The sequence below is a fragment of the Larus michahellis genome, unplaced genomic scaffold (assembly GCF_964199755.1).
Source record: "Larus michahellis unplaced genomic scaffold, bLarMic1.1 SCAFFOLD_115, whole genome shotgun sequence".
Classification (NCBI taxonomy): Eukaryota; Metazoa; Chordata; class Aves; order Charadriiformes; family Laridae; genus Larus; species Larus michahellis.
In genome coordinates, this window is record NW_027435902.1 from 482,770 (window position 1) to 504,293 (window position 21,524).

Sequence of the window (21,524 nt, forward strand, 5' to 3'; positions counted from 1 at the left end):
AGTAGGTTCACCTGCAGGAGGTTGCACAGGATCGTGTCCAGGTGGGTTTGGAAGATCTCCAGAGAAGGAGACTCCACCACCTCTCTGGGCAGCCTGTTCCAGCGCTGTCACCATCAAGGTAAAGAAGTTTTTCCTTATGTTCAGATGGAACTTCCCATGTTCCAGTTTGTTCCCATTGCCCCTTGTCCTGTCCCCGGGCACCACTGACAAGAGTCTGGCCCCATCCTCCTGACACCCACCCTTTAACTATTTATAAGTGTTGATAAGATCCCCCCTCAGTCGTCTTTTTTCTAGGCTGAAGAGACCCAAATCCTTCAGCCTTTCTTCATAAGAGAGGTCTTCCAGTCCCCTCAGCATCTTGGTAGCTCTCTGCTGCACCCTCTCCAGCAGTTCCCTGTCCTTCTTGAACCCAGAACTGGACACAGCACTCCAGATGTGGCCTCACCAGGGCAGAGTAGAGGGGGAGGATGACCTCCCTCCACCTGCTGGCCACACTCTTCTTGATGCACCCCAGGATGCCATTGGCCTTCTTGGCCACAAGGGCACATTGCTGGCTCATGGTCATCCTGTTGTCCACCGGGACTCCCAGGTCTCTTTCCACAGAGCTGCTCTCCAGCAGGTCAGCCCCAACCTGTCCTGGTGCACAGGTTTATTCCTCCCCAGGTGCAGCACCCGACACTTGCCCTGGTTGAATTTCATGAGGCTCCTCTCTGCCCAACTCTCCAGCCTGTCCAGGTCTCTCTGGATGGCAGCATAGCCTTCTGGTGTGTCAGCCACCCCCCCAGCTTTGTGTCATCAGTGAACTTGCTGAGGGTGCACTTTGTCCCTTCATCCAGGTCACTGATGAAGATATTGAAGAGGACTGGACCCAGCACTGACCCCTGGGGAACACCACTCCTCACTGACCTCCAACTAGACTCTGTGCCCCTAATCACAACCCTCTGAGCTCTGTCTTTCAACCAGTTATCTATTAACCCCAATGTCTACTCATCTAACCCACGCTTCCTAAGCTTCCCTATGAGGATGCTGTGGGAGACGGTGTTGAAAGCCTCGCTGAAGTCAAGGTAGACACCATCCACTGCCCTCCCCTCATCTATCCATCCAGTCACGCCATCACAGAAGGCTATTGGGTTAGTCACACAGGATTTCCCCTTGGTGAATCCGTGTTCACTACTGCCCATAGCATTTTTTTCCTCCACATGCCTTGAGATGACGCCCACAACGAGCTGTTCCATCGTCTTTCCAGGGATGGAGGTGAGGCTGACCGGCCTGTAGTTCCCCGGCTCCTCCTTCTTGCCCTTTTTGAAGACTGGAGGGACATTGGCTTTCCTCCAGCCCTCAGGCACCTCGCCTGTTCTCCGGGACCTTTCAAAGATGATGGAGAGCGGCCAATCAACAACTTCCGCCAGCTCCCTCAGCACTCTCGGGTGCATCCCATCAGGACCCATGGACTTGTGGATATCCAGCTTACTTCCCTGATCTCTGACCTAATTCTCCTTAACCAAGGGGAAGTCCTCCTTCGTCTAGACTTTCGCTGTCACTTCCAAAGTCTGGGGCTTCTGAGGGCTGGCCTGAGCAGTAAAGACCGAAGCAAAGAAGGCTGACCTTTGCTAAAAGTCACTGACCTTTGCTAATGTTTGGCTATCACTGGAAATCTCTCATCGGACAGTTTACCAAAAACGTTTTATTCTCATCAAAAAGTGACATAAGAGGGCTGTAATGTCTCTGCAAATCATTCCGCTGGTATTTTATAGCTGATACCAGCTGCTTCTGCCAGGCAACTAAACAAACCTTCAACTAGGAAAATTTTCACAGTACAGAAAACTCCACCTAAACTATTTAACGGTGGCTAAAAATAAGATGCCCCAGTAAACCTTTTGTGTTACATGGTCACAACTAACAACTCTGTAGAAAATACTCACTCTTACAAAGCTCTCATGTAAAAATGAAATAATCAAGCAGCAAAATTGGAACTGCAGCACAGGCTCTTTCCGTGTCATTATTTGCAATGCCCAAATTTGTTTACATTTTAGGAAAAATTAGTACAGATCCCTTGGGAATTCAGTCCTTTTTAAATTATCTGTCATTCTGTGTAGTGACGGATTTCACTTTTTGGTCCTCTTTCTTTCTCTTTGCTCATCTTCATGGTTTTCTTCTTGTGCTTGTGTTTTTGCCTCTTTCCCAATTCCATGTCGTTTCCAATGTGTTTCTTGTGCTTCTTGTGCTGCTGCTTCTCTTTTTTCTTTTTCTTTTTCTTGCTGCCGTGATTCGCTGCTGAGCTGGCACTGCCCCTGTGCCTTCGAGTCCGACTCTCAGGAGGGCTTTGACCGCGGCTGCGGCTAACACGGGGACTGCTTAGACTGTGACTTCCCCTTGCTTCAGGCTTCAGCTTCACGACGTCTTCAGCTGGGGCTGGGATACCATTACTGTGCTCCTCCATTGCCTCAACGACGCCTCCTTTTGTATCTGGCTCTTCTTCGGTCTTTCTAACGGCACTTCCTCCCGTAGAACTACTGCTGAGAGGAAAAAAGCGTACCTCAATAATGGCTGGGATACACGATCTTTTGTAACATTTTATAAAAGAGCTTTTCTTTCAATTCTCTGTCTGCAGCATTTCTTCAAAGGATGTTCAGTTAGGGGAACAGGCAAGAGACAGAACGAGTCCACTAGCTAACATGAGGAGCAATCAATTAATTTAGTGTCTTCCTACTCCACATTTCATTAACAAAGACACAGGATTATCGGATTGGGGTCTGTCTGAGCTGCTAATTCCTTCACATCCCACTTCTACCAATGGTAGATGAATTAGATACACGTTCCCGTTTCAACGTGGAAGCAAGCAATTACGGAGAGGTACACACAACCCAAATTTTATCCTCAAGTCCCATGTTCTTCTTTAGAAAAAATTACGCTTTGGAAACTTTTTAGACTATCAAGACACTGTCTTAAGCCTACAGCGATGTCTTCAATGTTTTGAGTTTGCTTTGTTGTGCTTCTTTAGGTGCTGGACTGTAAGGAACAGCAGCCCCACACCAGATCACTTTCGTGTTTTTCACGTGTCGCACAATGGAATATAGAAGACTCATCTCCAAGGTAAGAGCCAAAAGAGTCGGCACTGAGCTGGAAGCAGTGCAGCTGTGTCGCCGTGGCACTGTGCTCAAAGCTAAAATCAGTGCAGTGTATTGGCGACCAAGCTGCTATTTCTGCAAGGGTCGATTTCATGTCACACTGACAAAGGCAGATCATTACAGCACCCTGCAATTGTTAATGTCAAAGTATTGCACGGTATAGACGTGTCTGTTATCCTTGCCTTTAGCAGTCAGCTGGATGGGAAGGAAGACATGGGGAGGACTCCTCAGAGTCACCATGTAATGAATAAGAAGAGGGGGAAAAAGTCCCAGAGGAAGGGTCAAACACGTCAGCAATGAATTAACCTCATGAGCTTTCTGCGCAGTACAGACTGTTTGTTTTCTTTAACAAAATTTGATTCTGACCCAAGGACCGTTTAACAGGAAAAGTCACAGATTATTCACTCATGTAGCATGGATTTAGCTGTTCCTTTCATTAGTCACCACAAATAATTTGACATTTTTGGGGTGCGGGGAGGAGGAAAGAAAGAATAGGAAAAGAAATGATGAGGTACCTGGTGTAATTTACAAGAGCTGAACTACATCCATCAGCTGCTGTTACTTTTCTTCTCACTTCTCCCTTTGCTTTCTTTTGTTTAACTTTGCTGCTGCTCGGCTCAGGTTTCTCAGCAGGTTCTTTCGCAGGTGGCACATTTTCTCCACTCACCATCATTTTGCCAGTTTCTTGGTTAAGTTCAATCTTTTTTGCAGGGTTGTTAAGAAAAGCAGATTTATCCCCTTCTGGAGGTCGCTCTCCTTTTTCACCATCAGGCTCAGTCTTCCCCTTCGGCCATGTTTTCGATTCAGCAGTTCCTGGTTTAGAGGCCTTTATGTAGGTGGCTTCATGATCTTTATCAACCTTTTAATCTACTTTTCTTTTCCTTTTTTCAGGTTTTGCATCAGAATAGTATCTTGGGTATGGGGGTGACCTTGACTTTGAACAGTGATAACTACGGGACCTTGATCTAGAACGATAGTTACGACTCTTCCCTTTGCCTCTTCTTGGACAGGGTGGCGATCGCGAGTAGGAACGAGAATGGGAACGTCTAAATGATCGAGAGCAGGAGCAGGAGTGGGAAAAACCCCATCTTGACTTGGAGTAGGTATGTGAACTTCTGGAGTAGGATGAAGCACCACAGGGAGACTTGGACCTTAAAACATAACACCAAAAAAAAAAAGTAGTTAATTCAAAACCGTCACTCTCCCCAGTTTTTTTTCCTCCCAAATTTGATTTATTTTTTTTCCCCCTCTCCATATGCTTACGGCAAAGCTTTTTTCAGCTGCTGACATAACGCTACTGTGAATTGAAGAACTTGATAACACGTAGAAGTTTCTGCTTACAAGACAGAACACCTGCTGCCTTGTTAGTGTAAAAACATACCGGAAGGGGAAGTCTATTTCCGCTCACTTCTACCACGTGAGCTACCGTAGCTATTGACTGACGTAAGGCGATGTATACTGGCCTATACTGGTAGGTGAGCACACACACTTTTCACTACCCAGCAACCACGTGCAGCGCAAATCACTTCTGTTGCAGCAAGATGCAAAAAGTGCAAGTCTTTATGGCTACAGTGCAGCATCAAACATCAAGAAAACACGATTTAGCCTGACGCCAGGAAAGCTTAATTTTAAAATGCCAGTTTAGTCGATTTAACCTCGCTGCTTATTTGGCAAGGATGCAAAATGCTCGTACTGCAATCTTACATACAGGACCTCGAGACGGACATCCTGGCAAAATTTTGCACAGGCCTCTAGCTCTGACCAAGGGTTGTGACCACATTTCAAGAAAAATCATACCTAAAAGCTTCAAAACTCAGCCTCTAGTAGTACGACTCAATGCCATTCCTCCAGGAAAGAGACTGACCGCATTGCTACTAAAGAGCTATTCAGACACCTGCCCAAGTCATCTTTTGGGACAGAAACCATCAGCTACCCTGAGGCTTTTCTTCACAAGCTTTTCTTTTCTTATTTTTTAAAGAAGCGTTTCACATTATCCCGCATATATTCATCAGCATCATTCCTCCTCTCAAAGTCCCTCACAAATTTTAGATTTCCTTATGAACAAGCCTGATCTTTTAATTCCTAAGGAAAATTTAACAGTGTCAACAAAATACTAGCGAAAGCCACCAGTTTGCGATCCAGGTTAAAAACTCTCCGTGTATCCACATGAGACAGACAAAAGAGGAAACGAAGACAATTTCCCTCATGTATCTCCTCCAAAGTGCTTTGAGGTAATGGTTGCAATCAGACCAGGGAGACGCAGAAAATCCAGCAACTGCTCCTATTCGGTCTCGAGCCCTCTCAGGTTGTCAGGAGGTGTGGGATGTCACTGCAGCTAAACTTCACTAAAAGAGACCCTTGTTCCTGAACAACAACTGCCAAATTATAACTGTCAGCCAACTGCAACCTCTGCCATGTATCTGAGCTAGTAAGCTACATATGAAACTCCTGTCACCGCTAACGCCTCGAACCATCCAGTCCATCGAATGACCGAGGGGTGGAGCGGAACTCCTCCTGATTCTTCTAGACAATCTGCTTCTCCATTATGGACATGTCGAGCACTTACCTGGAAAATGAACGCCTGCGCTCCTTTTGCACCTTTTGTATTCCATCAACTCCTTAGCAAAAGCAGTCGTTTGACCTTTATTACAATTAGAGTTTGACCTTTAGGACAAAACGACACCAAGAAACAAACCGTGCCCAATGTGAGAAAACGTATACTGCACGCAAGCGCAAAAGGTGCATGTCCTATTTAAGCAAAACCAGTTTAGAATTCCTGTAAGTTGAAGGGACAGTTTTAGAATTACGTTTGTCTTCTTTTAGTTTTGCACGTTTGCCATCTGCAAGAAAAAAGCCTGTTGAAAAAAATACTATGTCATTTTTGCTTATGTCAGATGCACTTCAGCGTAACTGCAGTCCAGTACACCCTCAAAATACAAAAATGAAAAAGAACAAACACAACTTCCTTGAGCCAAGTACTTACTCCTCTTCCAGTCGCTGGTGTTCTCTGTAAAACTCCTCCCTAGATAAAGGAGGAGCTTGTGTCACTGGGATGGGATCGGAATGCGCCGTTGGTACTGCTGTTGGTACCCAGGCTGATGACGTGTTTGCAGGAGCTGGGGGATATCCTGGAGGGGAGTCAGTGTAGCTGGCAGATGGCGGCTGACCAGGTGGAAACTGGGGAGGTAACTGTGGTCGTAGTGCCCCCAGTAGAAGAGGAAGTGCTTGGGGTGGTGGAGGGTACAAGGAAGGCGGAGGCGCTGGCACGAAGACTGCTGTTGATACTGGTAGCGTTGGGGCTTGGGTGCTCTGGGTACGTTCACCACGCAGGCGTCCTCGACTGGAACTTCTAAAGAAACCCAAATACACGTGTCACCGTTTGTTACACTCTGCTCTGATTTCAGAGAGGAAAGCGAACGAAGCCGGAGCATGGTGGCGAGCCTGCGTGTTCTCAGCCTAAGCATTTTTCTCCCTGCTTCCATTTGAGACTACGCTCATTTCTTGATCCTCACACTTGCCTCCCACATCCTCACCCCCAGCAGTTCCCTCAGTCTTCTCTCCCTATACATAATCACAGAATCACAGAACCTTAGTGGTTGGAAGGGACCTCTGAGATCATCGAGTCCAACCACAGAAAAAAAAAAAAAAAAAAAAAAAGCACCCACCTACTAAACTCCACACCCACAACCCCACACACAACACCCCACCACAAACAATAATCTTGGGCACTAGAGCATGCCCTGAAGAGCCATGTCTACACGTTTCTTAAATACCTCTAGGGATGGTGACTCCACCACCTCCCTGGGCAGGTTGCTCCAGTGCCTGACCACTCTTTCAGTAAAGTCATTCTTCCTAATATCTAATCTAAATCTCCCTTGCTGCAGCTTCATACCATTTCCTCTGGTCCTGTCGTTATTCCCTTGGGAGAAGAGGCCAACCCCTGCCTCTCTACAGTTTCCTTTCAGGTAGTTGTAGAGGGCAATGAGGTCTCCCCTCAGCCTCCTCTTCTCCAAACTAAATATGCCCAGCTCCCTCAGCCTCTCCTCGTAGGACTTGTTCTCCAGACCCCTCACCAGCTTGGTGGCTCTCCTCTGGACACGCTCCAGCACTTCAATGTCTTTCCTGTAGTGAGGGGCCCAAAACTGAACACAGCACTCGAGGTGAGGCCTCACCAGTGCCGAGTACAGAGGCACGATGACTTCCCTACTCCTGCTGGCCACGCTATTCCTGATACAAGCCAGGATGCTATTGGCCTTCTTGGCCACCTGGGCACACTGCTGGCTCATGTTAAGCTGGCTGTCCACTAACACTCCCAGGTCCTTTTCTGCCGGGCAGCTTTGCGACTGTGGATGGAGGCTGCCCCTGCTTAGGAGAGACTCCCACGTGCAAAGTGCCCATCGCTCCTCTACCAATCCTTGATACACTTCGTACTTCACACTTCTGACCTTCAAAGTACTGCACAAATAATAACTAATCTTCTCTCAAACGTCTTTGGACTTCTTCCACGTACGCTTCCTATGTTGTGGACTCATGATGATGTATTTGGCCTGTTCTCACCCCCGAATTGTTATTTTCTTGCTTACTGAATTTGAGATTTTTAGATAATCTGTGGCATGGACCCTGGCTTTTGTTTTCATTTTTCCTCAAGATTTTATAAAAACAATGCACCCTTACAATCTGTCTAGAACAAATATATACCAAAAGGGAGGACTCACTTGACACGGCAGTAATAGATCAAACAGACTCTTCTCTCTCTCTCCAACTGAGAGAAAGCAGCTTGGCTATTTGAGATGACTAAATGGAAGGAATTCAAAATTGTCATCATATAAGAACGTTGATTTTTCCAATAATTTGCTCAATCCGTATCAACTAGGTTGTTAAAAAAAGAATGCTGGAGGCCGAATTCTATGGGGAAATCAATTTCTTCAGCCCGATTCAGCCAGTAATCAAGAGGGCATCTTTCCGCCTGATTCTTCAATTGTGTTTCATTTTTAGATGTACTTACGGTTTCCTCAAAAAGTGTTAATTTTTCAGAGTCCTCTTTTCAATCGTGTACTGGAGTTTTACTTTAAATCATCTTCGTGCCATCACATATGCCCTTTGTCAAAGACAATTAAAATCAAACCATTTCAAAACTAATGGGAATCACAGAATCATAGAATGTGTTGGGTTGGAAGGGACCTCTAAAGGCCATCTAGTGCAACCCCCCTGCAGTCAGCAGGGACATCTTCAACTGGATCACGTTGCTCAGAGCCTCATCCAGCCTGGCCTTGAATGTCTCCAGGCATGGGGCCTCCACCACCTCTCTGGGCAACCTGGGCCAGTGTCTCACCACCCTCGCTGTAAAGAACTTCTTCCTCATGTCTAATCTAAACCCGCTCTGCTCTAGTTTAAACCATTGCCCCTCATCGCTACATGCCCTTGCAAACAGCCCCTCCCCAGCTTCCCTGTAGGCCCCCTGCAGGTACTGGAAGGCCACAATAAGGTCTCCCGATTACCACTTGTATTCTCCACAGCTATCTGGGCACACTTACCTCATTATAAATCAGCTGTTATCTAAGTTACGTGCTACGGCCTCATTTAACAGGTTACGAGCAGTAATATACTGAATTTCTGCAGAACACTTACAGGTCCCAGCCTGGTCTGCCACCCGCCGAGCGAGGTGTACTGGCTCTCGTTGGATGACCTTTCAGAGTGGGGAGAGGAAACAGAAAAAAATCCCGTTCACTTTATCTGATGATAATTTCTGAAAAGAAATTCTAAAGTTTTAGTTACTTACCAGTCGTGGGCATTGATTGCCCTTGGGGGCCCAGAAGACTTGGTAATGCTGGTTGTCTTAGTACAGGAATCTGACAGCCCTTGTGAATAAACGCAAACAGTTGGAAAATGTTTGGAGCTCTACTAAAATACAGGACTCACTGCATATGTTGAAATAAAATTTACCTTCTCTTCCAACAAACTGCTGACTGACAGAGAGGAAGATCTAGAAAGCTCAGCAGCAGTCACCAGAGCACCAGGAGGTATAACAGTATCAGCACCGCTACAAAAAACATGAATTTTTGTTATTCAAACAGTGTTTTGATGTGCTACTGGAAATATAAAGTCCAAGGTGAGAAAAGGCTGACTACTGTAAATGGAAACAAATAAAGAAAAAGTAATCTTCACCAGATCTACCAACTGGAAGTTGGGCGATTCCACATGAAGCCCTGAAGAGAAGTCTACGTGGAATACTGGCATTCAAAGAGACAGCTCACTGGAAACAGAATTTGTTAAGCTGGCTGCACATGGGAGGATTAGAGTACGTATAACCCACATGCTGAACCTCAGTTTTGGATGATGCAAGAACGGAAATTCTATTAGGAATCGGCTGTGTTCTAGTTCGGAGGCTGCCTGAGAGGTTCTTTTGAATTGTGAGCCCCTGTATTCAACGGTACGGCGGAGCCTGACAGCCTTCTGGACAGAGTGGCTGTTTGCATTCAAGGCATCGAGCTGAAAGAAGATAAACCCTAAACTTGAGTTCAGATTTTTCACGTGTTTTCATATTAATTCACTGGGTTGCAAAGTTAGACTGTCATGTTTGTAAATACTTCAAATGTAGTGTTTCAATGTTTGTTATCCAATCTGCATGCATCACTGACTACCCTGTGACTACTGAGGATGGCTCTGACTTATCGTCCCATTGATGGCAGAAATACTGTAGGAAAAAGTAACATGAAAACACCTGATCAATGTTACCTCCAGCTGGTTTTACACTTTTCATGAGAACATGAGATCCTCAGTACTACACAGAAATGAACGCACTCAAGAAGGTCTGGCATAACCGAATGGTTACTTTAGGAATTCCTAGCCACTTCAAATCAGAGGGCTCCTGGGGAAGAAAGGTTCCTCTCTCGGGGTAAACCTGGACTGAATGACTGATAGGGGAACCAAACAACAAATACTTCTCGGAAGCTTCTTGCATGAGGTGTACTTCCAACTTATCAAAGTGTCTTCATTCAAAGTAAAAAAAAATAGCTGGAACTGTCACTGATGTCACTAATGAATATCACTAAACGTCACTCGCTAGCAGAGGAGCACAAGAAGAAGAATCTAACTTCAGCGTTTCATATTCATGTTGCTCTATAGCTTTACTTACCGAGAAGGTCTATCTGGCTTTTCAGCACGGAGAGGTAGGGGCACTGCTGGAGGGAGATCAGGGACAATGACAGAAGAGGGACTTACTGGCAGCCAGGCTGCTGCAGGTGACAGACCAGGGGCCAACGATGTCAAAGCAGAAGGAGAAGCCAGAGAAGCTAACGAAATCATTAGTGGCGCCTGCTGTCTGGACATTTTTGGCCGGAGCAGAGGCTGCAGGTTGCGGGTTATTGCTTGTCTCACGAGTGGTGGTGAAGGTGGTGGCGGCTGCCGCTGCTGTTGCTGCTGAATCCGCTTTCTGTAGCCAGTTCCACTTTTGAAGTTGTTCACAGCCTAGAGGCAGAAAAACATTTACAAAAACGTACTACGAAATGTCAGTAGATAGGCGAACAAAAACCTCCACAGAGTAAAATTACTGGTGTATTCCTGGAAATGCCACCAACCCTGAAATAAATCAACGTGCGGATACACAAACACGGGACGTTAAACAGTGTCAGTAACGATTGGCACCTCAGAGTATCTGCACTTAAAGTAATTCTGTGTTAACATCAAATTGGAAAGGGAGGCAATCACGTTAAACAAAGTGTGACCCGAATTTGCCAGACTGTCTCTAAAGGTGTAAGCTTCTCTAATAACAGATGAAGCATTTGAAAAGTAAATTTAGCCTTATTCAATTTAGCCTTTCTTAAGGAGATGTAAAGTACTATTTTCTTCCCTTTCAGCTTTTTACAAGTAGACTTTTCATGCAAACAGTTTACATCAAAGTCATCACATTACCTGGCGTAGGCACTTGTTGGCAACTAAAGCATCAGGAGAAACATCTGCCTGATGACATGCTGGGCACGTATGTTCCTCTGATTCCAGTAATGCTGTTCTAATACCTGCGAACCATTAGAATCATCAAAATAGCTTTTAGCCAAACTAAGGAAATGTTGAGGGTTCTAATCATTTATAAAAAGACGTATATGCTTAATGGGTGAATCTGCTCTTGCCCTGAGAGCATCAAGCTATAAACATTCAAGAGTGCAAAAAATTCCTAGTATGCAGTAAATAGCTACGCAGTTTTGGTACTTCACTATTGAACACTTGAAGATGTAGGGTAGGCTGCGTCTTGATGGTTCAACTCCTCTTTTTTTCCAGGCTCTATGGTGACAAGTCACCAACCTCAAGGTTCTTGAAAAAAACTCATCTCAAAAAAACGATAGTAGGGTTGAGTTCTGCCGGCTTTAACCAACTCTCCTGTGGAGAAGAACGTGGATTAAATGCCTAACTATCCGCTTGTTGCAGACCACAGCAAGTCACCAGAGTTGGCCACATAATTTTGTGTGAGAGAAAGACACTAAATGCATTCCCTATCTAATCCTGTAATCACCTGCACAATTACGCACTCTTCTCATAATCATCCCTCCGCGTGTAAAGAGGATTTAACTACGTGCATAAAAAGCAAAAAAAGCTTTCTGCCTTATTTTTCTTTCCTTTATGTGAGAAAATTCTTTTCCTACTCAGGGGATACTTAAGTAGTAAATAGAAGTGGTAACACAATCATTCAGTTCTCTCCTATTTCTGCTTTCAGAAGATCAGGTTTTGAATCAACAATCAGGGGAGTAACACTTACATTCGCCACAAAAACTGTTTCCGCAGCAGGCAATAACAACTGCATCGGTTATCGTATCTCTACAAATGGGACACAGCAACTCATCCGGAATCGGATCATCAGAGGATGAGGGTAAAAAGGGCGGCTTTTCCTTCTTTCCTCTAGCAGAAGCTTCCCTGGAGGGTGGGGTGGGGAAGGAAAAAGAAAAAAGTTAAAGATGTGGATATGAAAACTGTTCCAAGCTTTTAATTTTATCAAAGGAAGATAACGGATGGAATTATTCTCACTCCGCATTAGCCTTCTAAAACACAGGCATTTAGTTTCAACTGCCAGAGAAGGGAGGGGGGAACAATTTTCCTTCTGCAGAACTCTACCATTCATTGGATCAACTAAGAAATTAGCTCAGACTTAGAAAAATCATTTTTTGACGGCTAGAAATCAGGGGAAATGAATCCCAGCCCTCCTTTGCCAGAGGGTAAATATAAATTGCAGGCTCAGGATAGAGTTAGCCTTCGAGTAATTGCATTTTATAAGTGAACGAAGTCTATGTTCCAGCTTCTACCAAAGGAGATCCGTGACAGAAAAACAGAAGTGCTACCGATTCCTTTTTAAGAGAACCACTCTTGTCAGCACACGGTAGCATTTTTAGTTTGGAGCAACAGGAAAACTTCAGTCTGTTTCACACGTGAGATTTGATAAAAGGCAGAGGGGAAGGAAATCTCAGCCCAATAGTCCAATTTGATAAATTTTGCAAGAAGCCTTTGAAACAAAAAACAGATGCAAAACGAGCTTTCTGATAGAATGACTCCAAGTGTAAACACTACGGAAATGTTTTGCAGAAATAGATTCTCAGCCTACCACACGTTTAACCAACTTCCAGGGGCACGAACAGTAGGACCACCCTGTTTTCATATTAGAAAGTATGGCAGATTTTCAGGTTAAGATACGGTGACAATGCTTCCTCCCCTGCAATTACAGATGCCGGCCAACTCGGCTGCATTGCCACTCAGACATTCACTCGTGGTTTCTCTCCTTCGGTTTTTGGTCAGTCCAATTAATTCCATACTTACGCATTAATAGTTGGTATGGCGTATTTTCCAGTGTTTGTCAGCATAGCACCCTTTGTTTTGGGATCTTTCACCTCCATCGTGAAACTCCTTGGAATTCCTGTGCTCTTTTGAATTCTGGGAACAGACTCCAAACTTTTGTCCTGCTAAGAAAAGAAATGCAGGCACGTCTCATCTCAAGACCCACACTTAAAGTGATCTGTCCGTGATTCTGTTAAGCGGCAAAAGCCTTTCATCCTCTCCTTTTACCCAGCAGAAGGGTTGCTTGACTCAAATACTTATGTTCCTAAATGAAGATAGCCAGGATGTTCCAAAGGCTTGAGCAGTGGTTTGAACTCATCTGACATCCTTTGCCTTAACTTCAGGTTCCTTAAGGGTGAAATATCCCTTAGCTCACCATCCACTCCGAGAAGAGACACAAATCCGCTCCTCCTCCAAAGCACAGTTCAGAGGGAGATCTCAATTCAGGGCTCTGAGCCAGTCACTAGGGAAACTTAGATTCACCATCTCTGTAGGAAGGCCGAGTTCATGCCTCACGCACATACGTTCAGTGACTAACGTTAAATGGCATGAATACGCAACCAGAGGCTTGTGTAATTAAAACATGCAAATATTCAACAGATGACGTCAGGGAATTATTTGACAGGCACATTAGAAACACAGTTAAGCTCACACAGATTGTCATATCGACCTTATGCAGAATCAGATTTTCAAATTATTGAAGCCATCTGATTAGTAGAGACGTATTAGTTCAAATGTTCAAATTACACACTAGTCCAGATACGAGCAGGGTCTAAGGGAGTGACTCTCAGTGATCTGGACCTTCAAGCACCTATCGGTCAGATCAGCCACTCGTGGTTTTGGTTTTAATGGCATTCATGCACAAAAGCAGCCAACTAGTTTCAACATTTTCTTAAATGCCTGTTTCACATACACAGCTTTTGCTCAACAGTAACATAATCCAGATCGACATCTATGAAATCACTGCCATTTACATTTCCAGAAAACTTTAGAGATAATTGACTAATTTGTTTGAACCCAAACGGTTTACAAAACACGTCCAAAACCCACAAAACATTACTGGCAATACACCAACATTCAATTATGGCGTTTAATGCACAGTAATAAAAAAACAGAGAACTCTGAACACCTTGCCTCCATGCTAAGCCAGCCTGCACCGAAGAGGTTAGAGTAAGTAACGGCTTTGACCTGCTTTATGGTATGTTCCTGCATTTTTCTGAAATAGTTAAATTCTCTCAAAAGCTTAAATGTGTACACCGCTTGGACGGTTTTTCACTTTTTCGAGCAAAACTTCACAGGAGTTTACAGAAACAAGGACACGTTTAAGGACAGCACTAACAGAGACCAATTTCTTTTGTTGGCTGCTTTCCAAACTATTTTTTTTTCTCAATTGTACACAATTGAATTTCTGCAGTGAGAGAGGGAAGACGTTACCAGCAGGAAGAGATCTCTCCTTCTTGGAAATGAATTCCGGCCTTTATTTTCAGAAGAAAGAACTGTCTCCTCTGCATTAGGCCCTGCCTCCTCTAATCTTTGTGCTCTTTCAAGACGAGTAATTTCATTGCACAGCACTACGTCTGTGCACCAAGGGCCATCACTAGTGCTCTCCCGGCCAAAGTCACACGTTATTGAGCCAAAAATGCAAGCGATTCCATAGCCAAACATGGCATTACAACAGTTTCAGAGGGACACATCTGCTATTGTGCCACACAGACACATTGGTATAATCTTAGAAACAACTGGGCACATTTTCACAATTCACAGTTTGCGTTCAAACAAATTAGACTGCGTTCTCCACTGCACATATACCACAATTTATGAAATTGTGCAGCATTCAAAGAATGGTTCTGTGACTACCATCACTAGAAATTCAAAAATAGGGATGCAATTGTCCACGTTACAGAAACGCTTCTATTTTGGCTGTTCAAAATCCCCCTTAAATGTCCACAGCTTACAGACAAATCAAGTCTTCCGTAAAAATTGTGTTTGTTTCCAACGCAAAATTAACAAAACTTATCAAAAATGGTAGACAGCTAAAGTGCTGCTCCTCTGGGTCCTGAAGAAGACCAATACTACAACATCACCTTGAGGCTGATAAGGTATCTGCTTTTATCTTCCAAAATGGGAACTACTCTTTACAGGATGGTATCAAAATATACACACATTTTAAAGTTAAAGTAAATACTTTAAATTAGTAGAAATTTTATTAAAGTCTTGTTCAAATTACAAGTGCTAGCCAGATACAGATGACAGTATAAGATTTAAAAGTACAAAGAAAATGCTTTTTTATTTTTTAAGTATTTGACGAGAATATTCATATACCTTAGTAAGCTGGGCCACAGAAATAGATGCAGGAGAGTCACCAATCTGTTCACAAGAAAAGAAACACACAGTCGAGTTCTACAATCCAAACACGGCAATAGCTAACCTCTACTGTAGTCCCAAAGCCTGCACTATAGCCTCTGACTGTCACTGAAAGCGGCATTTCCAACCCACTGGAACTTGTATTTGTTCAAAGCAAAGCCCAGACCTACGACAGCTTAAGAGTGTGGTTAATGAGGTTAATGAGAAGAAACTACAATTACCAAACCCGTTTGAGATCAGCTTACTGCTCCAGAATATCTCAGAGAGGGACCCTTCTCAAATGCTCACGACTGCTTAAAAGTCAAAGGGGTAAGGAAGCTGTCAATTTTCAGCTAAAGAGCATTCAGAAAATAAATTCAAGTTTACTCAAGAAGGAAGCAGCACTACAGGAAACTTATCTTCAGTGTAGTTTGAAAATTAATCGGTTCATGTCTCATCATTTATAAATGCACACGGTTACACTTTGGTGAAGACAGCAGGTGCCTCTCAAAATAAAGCACCGGCATATCAGCCCCGAAACGTGAACTCTGCCTCTCCTGTCACTACGTTTAAAAATGCCAAACTCACCATACCCCACGAAACCCAAATAAAAACACCAGTCCAAAACATCAGCCATAAAAGTAACACACCACCTAGTCTAGAAAAAAATTTACTGCTCCAATTATTGAAATAAAGGTGTTTACCAGGACAGAGCAGACACTGAGGAAACTGATTTCTTGTATTTTATTAGACCACAAGCCATACTACCCAAATCAGGTTGGGAAGTGAGAGAAATTAGTCTAGTCTGCCAATGAGTCGCTTTTTGTAAAATATGAAAGCTTAAAACGTGTAAGAGAAGGTGTGCTAGCTTTGTGGAGCTCCCCCCAGCCCCCACCTCTGCGCAGACACGAAATAAACACCCGTCTCCACTCCATGTGTGGCTCAGCTCTTCGCACACCCAGATTTGGGCCAACAGCTTCATGCTGGAAAAGGCTAGTCTCGCGGCTGGAACGTTACGTGTAAATTACAGCGGTTTCCTAAAATCCGATTGCTTGGCTGAACTAAACATTCAGCCAGGAAGGATCACGGTTGTGCCTGACGGTACTAAAACAATGGGCCTGGCGCTGCGTTACAGCAGCCTTTAAGGACAAGCCCTAACTAGAAATCCTCGCAGTTACCGAAACAGGAATACTAAACCAAAACGGAGGCACTTTCTTGCTTTGGCTGTAGTAACAGTAGGACAGCAGCGCAAATTTGGACATATAGAATGACAGCTAATACAAGAGCGAGACAAGGAAGAAATACTGAAAGTAAAACCTTTTGTGCATCCTGTTCAGAAAAATCATGACTAATTTTAATTTTGCTGCTTCACTGTTCAACAGTGATTGGCAAGCTTTTTGGTGATTTCTTCCTCCCACACTAAGATCCAGGTTCGTCTTTGAAATACATGCAGAAATACAGGTATTTAAAAAACCAAACCGAAACAAAAAGCCCACGCTTTGCACCAAGAGTGAGTTAGCTTTAAGAATAAAGTTAATTGTGTCTCCAACACCAGAAGCACCCAAGGCTGCAGTGCTTTTACAGGGAGCGAGAGAGAGGATTTGTAAAGAGCGATGCAAGGCTTCCACCCTCCCCACGGCTACCCACAACCCAAATCAGGTCCAGGCAGAGCAAACTAGAAGGGAACGTTTCTGCTTCGTCTTTCATTTACTTTAAGTAGTTCTAGCTAACACTGAGGCTTCCCTCCCACTCCAGGATTTTTCCTTTTCTTGGAGACATCTGTGCTAGCGGATGGTGAGATGCTACTCAGAAACGTGACACAGACACACCAGGGAAGACGCGAGATCTTTGCGTCTTTACCTGATCTTTGAAGCTAGCAGCATCTATCCTCTCATTGTGGGGCAGCATTACAATACCAGGAGAGGGTGCCGTCCAATCAGAAACGGAGGATGCACTGACAACGCAGCACTAAGCATACACATTTTAATTAACCCCCAGTGTTTAGAAGCACAACTCTGTGGCCTCCAGAATTACTAGGGAGTACCTGAAAGCACTGCAACAACTACGGGAGTAACATGCCCAAAGCTGACATGCAGAGCCACGTAAATTCAGGGGGTTTTGCTTGCAGACACTTCATGAGTACCAGGATGCTGCTGTACTGTTGGTGCGAGACACGCTGTAACTCATCACTCTACTCTGTTGAGAACCGACACTAGAAAGACATGGCAAAACCACAATTTAATAACATCTTTTAATTGTGGGGGAGAGGCATATCTTTAAGAAGGCCGGAAAATATGACCATTCAAACAACGCTTATGTAGCTGACATAGAACGGGTCTGTATGAATGCAGAAATGACAGCAATAATCCTGTAGTCGGGAGTGCATTTCAGCATCTGTAATTTTAATCAATACACCCGATTCTCTGTCCTCCGTAAATCTTAGGAATACAGAATTAAAACCTGGAGCACAGACATCGGCTTAGGGTAAAAACAGACTTAGAAAGATAACCAGTAACATTTGGTAACCTGCTCAACTGCTTACTGAGTTCCAAGTTTGGAAAGGATTAACTATTCCTTCATCGTACTCACACAAAAGGCTTTAGGACACTGTTCTTTTTCTCTGGCCTTAAACGGACATTGTCTTTAGGAAACTACTAGGAATCCTTTATGAATGAAACTTCTTGTTTGCATTGCTCGCCAGCTGGCAACCCTGGGTCTTTCCTCTATAGCTAGTACGCAAAAAACCCAGATTTGGGCCGTAAGAATACCCTCCAGCCCAAATGCAAGAAATAGTCAAACACTGAGACGCAGGCTCTTCTGAGATGGGAACAAATCCTAAGATGACACTACAATGTGTATCTGCCTGTACTATAAAAGCAATAAAAGCAAACACATATAATAAGGAATTTCTCCGTATGGAGATCCATGTAGAGACCATGGGTCTCAGAACAATCAGCCCCATGAACAAACCCAGTAGAGGCATCTGAAAAGTTACAATTGGTGGAGTGTGAACCCCATGTCCCAACAGCACTAAAAATGTCAGCCTGCTTTGGGGCAGACACATTAAAATCTAGCCCATGACAACAAAAATTAACAGCAGCTTTAACAAGAAAGATACAAGCTGAAAGCCCCTGTTAACTAATATAAATTTAAAAAGCTATCACACCAAAACCCCTTAGAAAGAATACAATGGTTTATGGATACTTACCTAACAGAGGTTTTGCTGGTAGCTTTAACTCCTCCAACAGGGATTCTTCTGACAATCACCGATGAGTTCTTAGGAATCAGGGCATTGTCATCTGTGTATTCTGAAAACAAGAGAAACACAGGAAAAAACCCTAGTCCATTCATAAGGATTAAGGATTAAGGATTAATACGTAATTACACAGCACTTCAGAGAATCCCTTGACAGATAGAAAAGCAAACTTTTGTATGTCACATCGCACTTTTATCGTCTCAACACACTAACAGTACATTGCAAGAAATCTTCAGGTTTGAGAACCAAACACAGACAACAAAATTTGTCTCCTTTTTTAAAAAGCAAAACGGTCTCAATGGTCACTAAAAGAGAGTCTGCTAATGCATGAGGTTCTGTCCTGATCTAACTCAAGTTGCTTTTGCTTCTGTTAGGCTACAAAGCCAACAGATCTCCGGAGCAGAACAACCCACAGCAAAGTCTCACCTGCATAAACCAGAGTCTAAAGTCTGTCTAGCTTGCCCTGCAACAAAACAGGCACCGAGCTAAAGCATGAAAACGCCATTGCTTCCCTAGCTGTTAACTCAAACGATTCACCTAATGCCACCAGTGCTCAAGACTGATGGAACGCAGAAGAGACCCTGCCATCTCTGTCTATTTCTTGGAGCACCTTCCACCAACAACCACACTTCTCGGCCTCTCAGTGCTTTACATTTGAATGGAACCCAAACTGGCAGTGCCAGAATTTGTATCACAGAACTTTTGGCCTCTTTTGAGCTTGCTTTCACAAGTAGGGCAGAATTGGCTCAAACTAAAGTGGTATCTCCCCTCTGAAGCTAATCATCTCCTTTGAATTAAACGTGAAGGGACGGGAACTCTTTCAATTCCCTTCTTGCAGAGCAGAGAGACTCAAACAAAACTACATACGAAGACAGCCTCTAAAAGCCTTTAGAAAACAGTGTGTGCCTGACGCTACCCATGCTTTGCCTTGGCTTACACCATGTCAGTCTTTTGAAACGGAGGAAAGCCTTCTGACCTTTTACATACGACCCAAAAAAACCTGCCCTTACTACCTGAGACACTTGGACTGAGCAAGCTTAAAATGCAAAGCCCTTCCCATGAGAATGGTTGTCTATTGTACTTACACCAGCTGGATATGACTAACTGTTTTAAAGCACTACCAGCAGCCATTCCCCGTAATCTGCCTACAGTTTCAAAGGTTAAAAGCCCTTACCTTTGCAGAACGATGGTCTGAAAACCAAAGATACCGGATAGCAAGCCAAGCTCTGTCAGGGAGATTTTGCTCAGGGATCAGACCCAAAATAGGAATAGTTCACAATTTATGCATCGTATTTCAGTATATTCTTCCTATGGGCATGACTTCCTTTGGAGTTAGCGGGAGTTTGTTTTGAAGACATCGCATCACAGCATTACTAAAACCGTCAAGTGCGTGCTGTAACACTGAACTCGAGCAAGTTCTGAGCTGCAAAGACAGTCTTAGAAGAGCACTCTTCTTCCTTAAAACTAATCACCCAAGAGCGTTCAGAGTCCCATTTTTGGTTTTATACTTTTTTGTCTTTTGCCTGATAAGCAGAATAGCACATTCTCCAAGGGGTTTGAGACAGAATGTTACAGGGCAGGAAAGAGTACTCAAGAAACCTGAGTTCTGGAGTTTACTGTTCTACCACGGTATTGTGAGAACATCTATGATAAGAAATTCAGATCAAATTAAAAGGAGGCAAGTTTAAATGCGCTATTCCTGAGTATGGGCTTTTTGAAGGGAATTCTGCCCTCACAGAACACGCCTCTAGAGTAAGCGTGGAAGAGGACATCCCCCCACCCCCTCTGTAAAATAGGTCCCAACCATCCCTTTGCCTTCCCGGCATCTCTAAAAGCATCATCTCATATTTTTCCACTGAGCTTTAAAATCCTTTTTACTTTTACCTCATACTAGCTTTGCTTCTATTACTAGATTTCCATTGTGAAAAGTAGCAGTTACTGAACTGTAAGAGCTTGGAGTACGCAGAAAAATCTGAACAAGGAGGCCATCTTCACTCAAGCTTCGCTTTGTTCTTTCCAAGAGCATTTCAACATTTTTTCAGGACTGCTGCACAGACAAAGGTATAAAATGCAATACTGTATGTCCACATATAGGAATTCCAAACATCCCACTGAGGCAGAAAATCCCGGTCTGTTTTTTTTTTCCCTTTTTTTTCTGAAGGTGACTTTAAGCATCTACATCTGACGAATAACAACTGGAAATAACGGTTATGCATATCAACCAAAAAAGTTGGCATTCATACATATTACACCAAAACGTATTCTCTAGCTGTGCTCTGAAAACCACTGGGGTATTTTGGTGTTTTTGCATGGAAAACACCCTTACCTTCACTAAGTATCTGTGCCACCAGTGTACCAAGTTTAAAAGATTACACTCATTTTACAAAGGTCAAAGTGCAACACAACGTACCTAGAGGAGGATCGTGTCACTGCCACACACGACTGATGCTCTTTGAAGCAGGAAAGTTAGCCTCTTTCGGCCCTTTAGGCAAAGCCCCTTTCGGCAACCCCACGTTTAAGGGAACCTAGTGAAGCACATGCTTTTTCCTCACTGCCCTGAGGCCCCGCGCCCCCACGCACCTTCGTCGGTCTGGGCGTTGCTGATCTGCAGGTCACTGTTGGCCGCCTTCAGCTTCTCACGGCCCATGATCCGGCACTTGAGGTCGCGGAGGGAGATATGGAGGCCGTCGAAGGTGACTATATCGTACTTCAGCTTAGAGGAGAAATTATAATGGACAGAAGACATGGTCGGGGCCAGGCGGTGCCTGCTACGCAATGGCATCTACCACAGCAGATGGCGTCACGGCCTCCACACCGCGTCAGGGCCGACGGCGGCGTGGGGCAGGGCCCACTGAGGGGCCGGGGCCAGCAGCGCAGGCTGAGGGCGAGCGGGCCGGCAGTGCTCAGAGGCTGTGGCGCTCTGCCATGGCCAGGCCCTGCAGCCTCAGGCAGACTCGGCTGGGGGAGGCCTCAGGAAGGCC

General features: G+C 44.3%; 1 protein-coding gene across 1 annotated transcript; it reads right to left on the bottom strand.

Annotated features, from left to right (window-relative positions):
* Positions 1-2,083: 2,083 nt before the first annotated feature.
* LOC141736762 (E3 ubiquitin-protein ligase RBBP6-like) lies at positions 2,084-21,289 on the bottom strand. The gene is given in 12 exon segments (XM_074571332.1): positions 2,084-2,516; positions 3,644-4,279; positions 5,695-5,731; positions 5,734-5,792; positions 6,112-6,477; positions 9,383-9,546; positions 10,350-10,595; positions 11,040-11,143; positions 11,878-12,032; positions 12,927-13,060; positions 18,510-18,595; positions 21,124-21,289. Coding segments are annotated over 12 exon segments (2,586 nt in total).
* Positions 21,290-21,524: the final 235 nt, after the last annotated feature.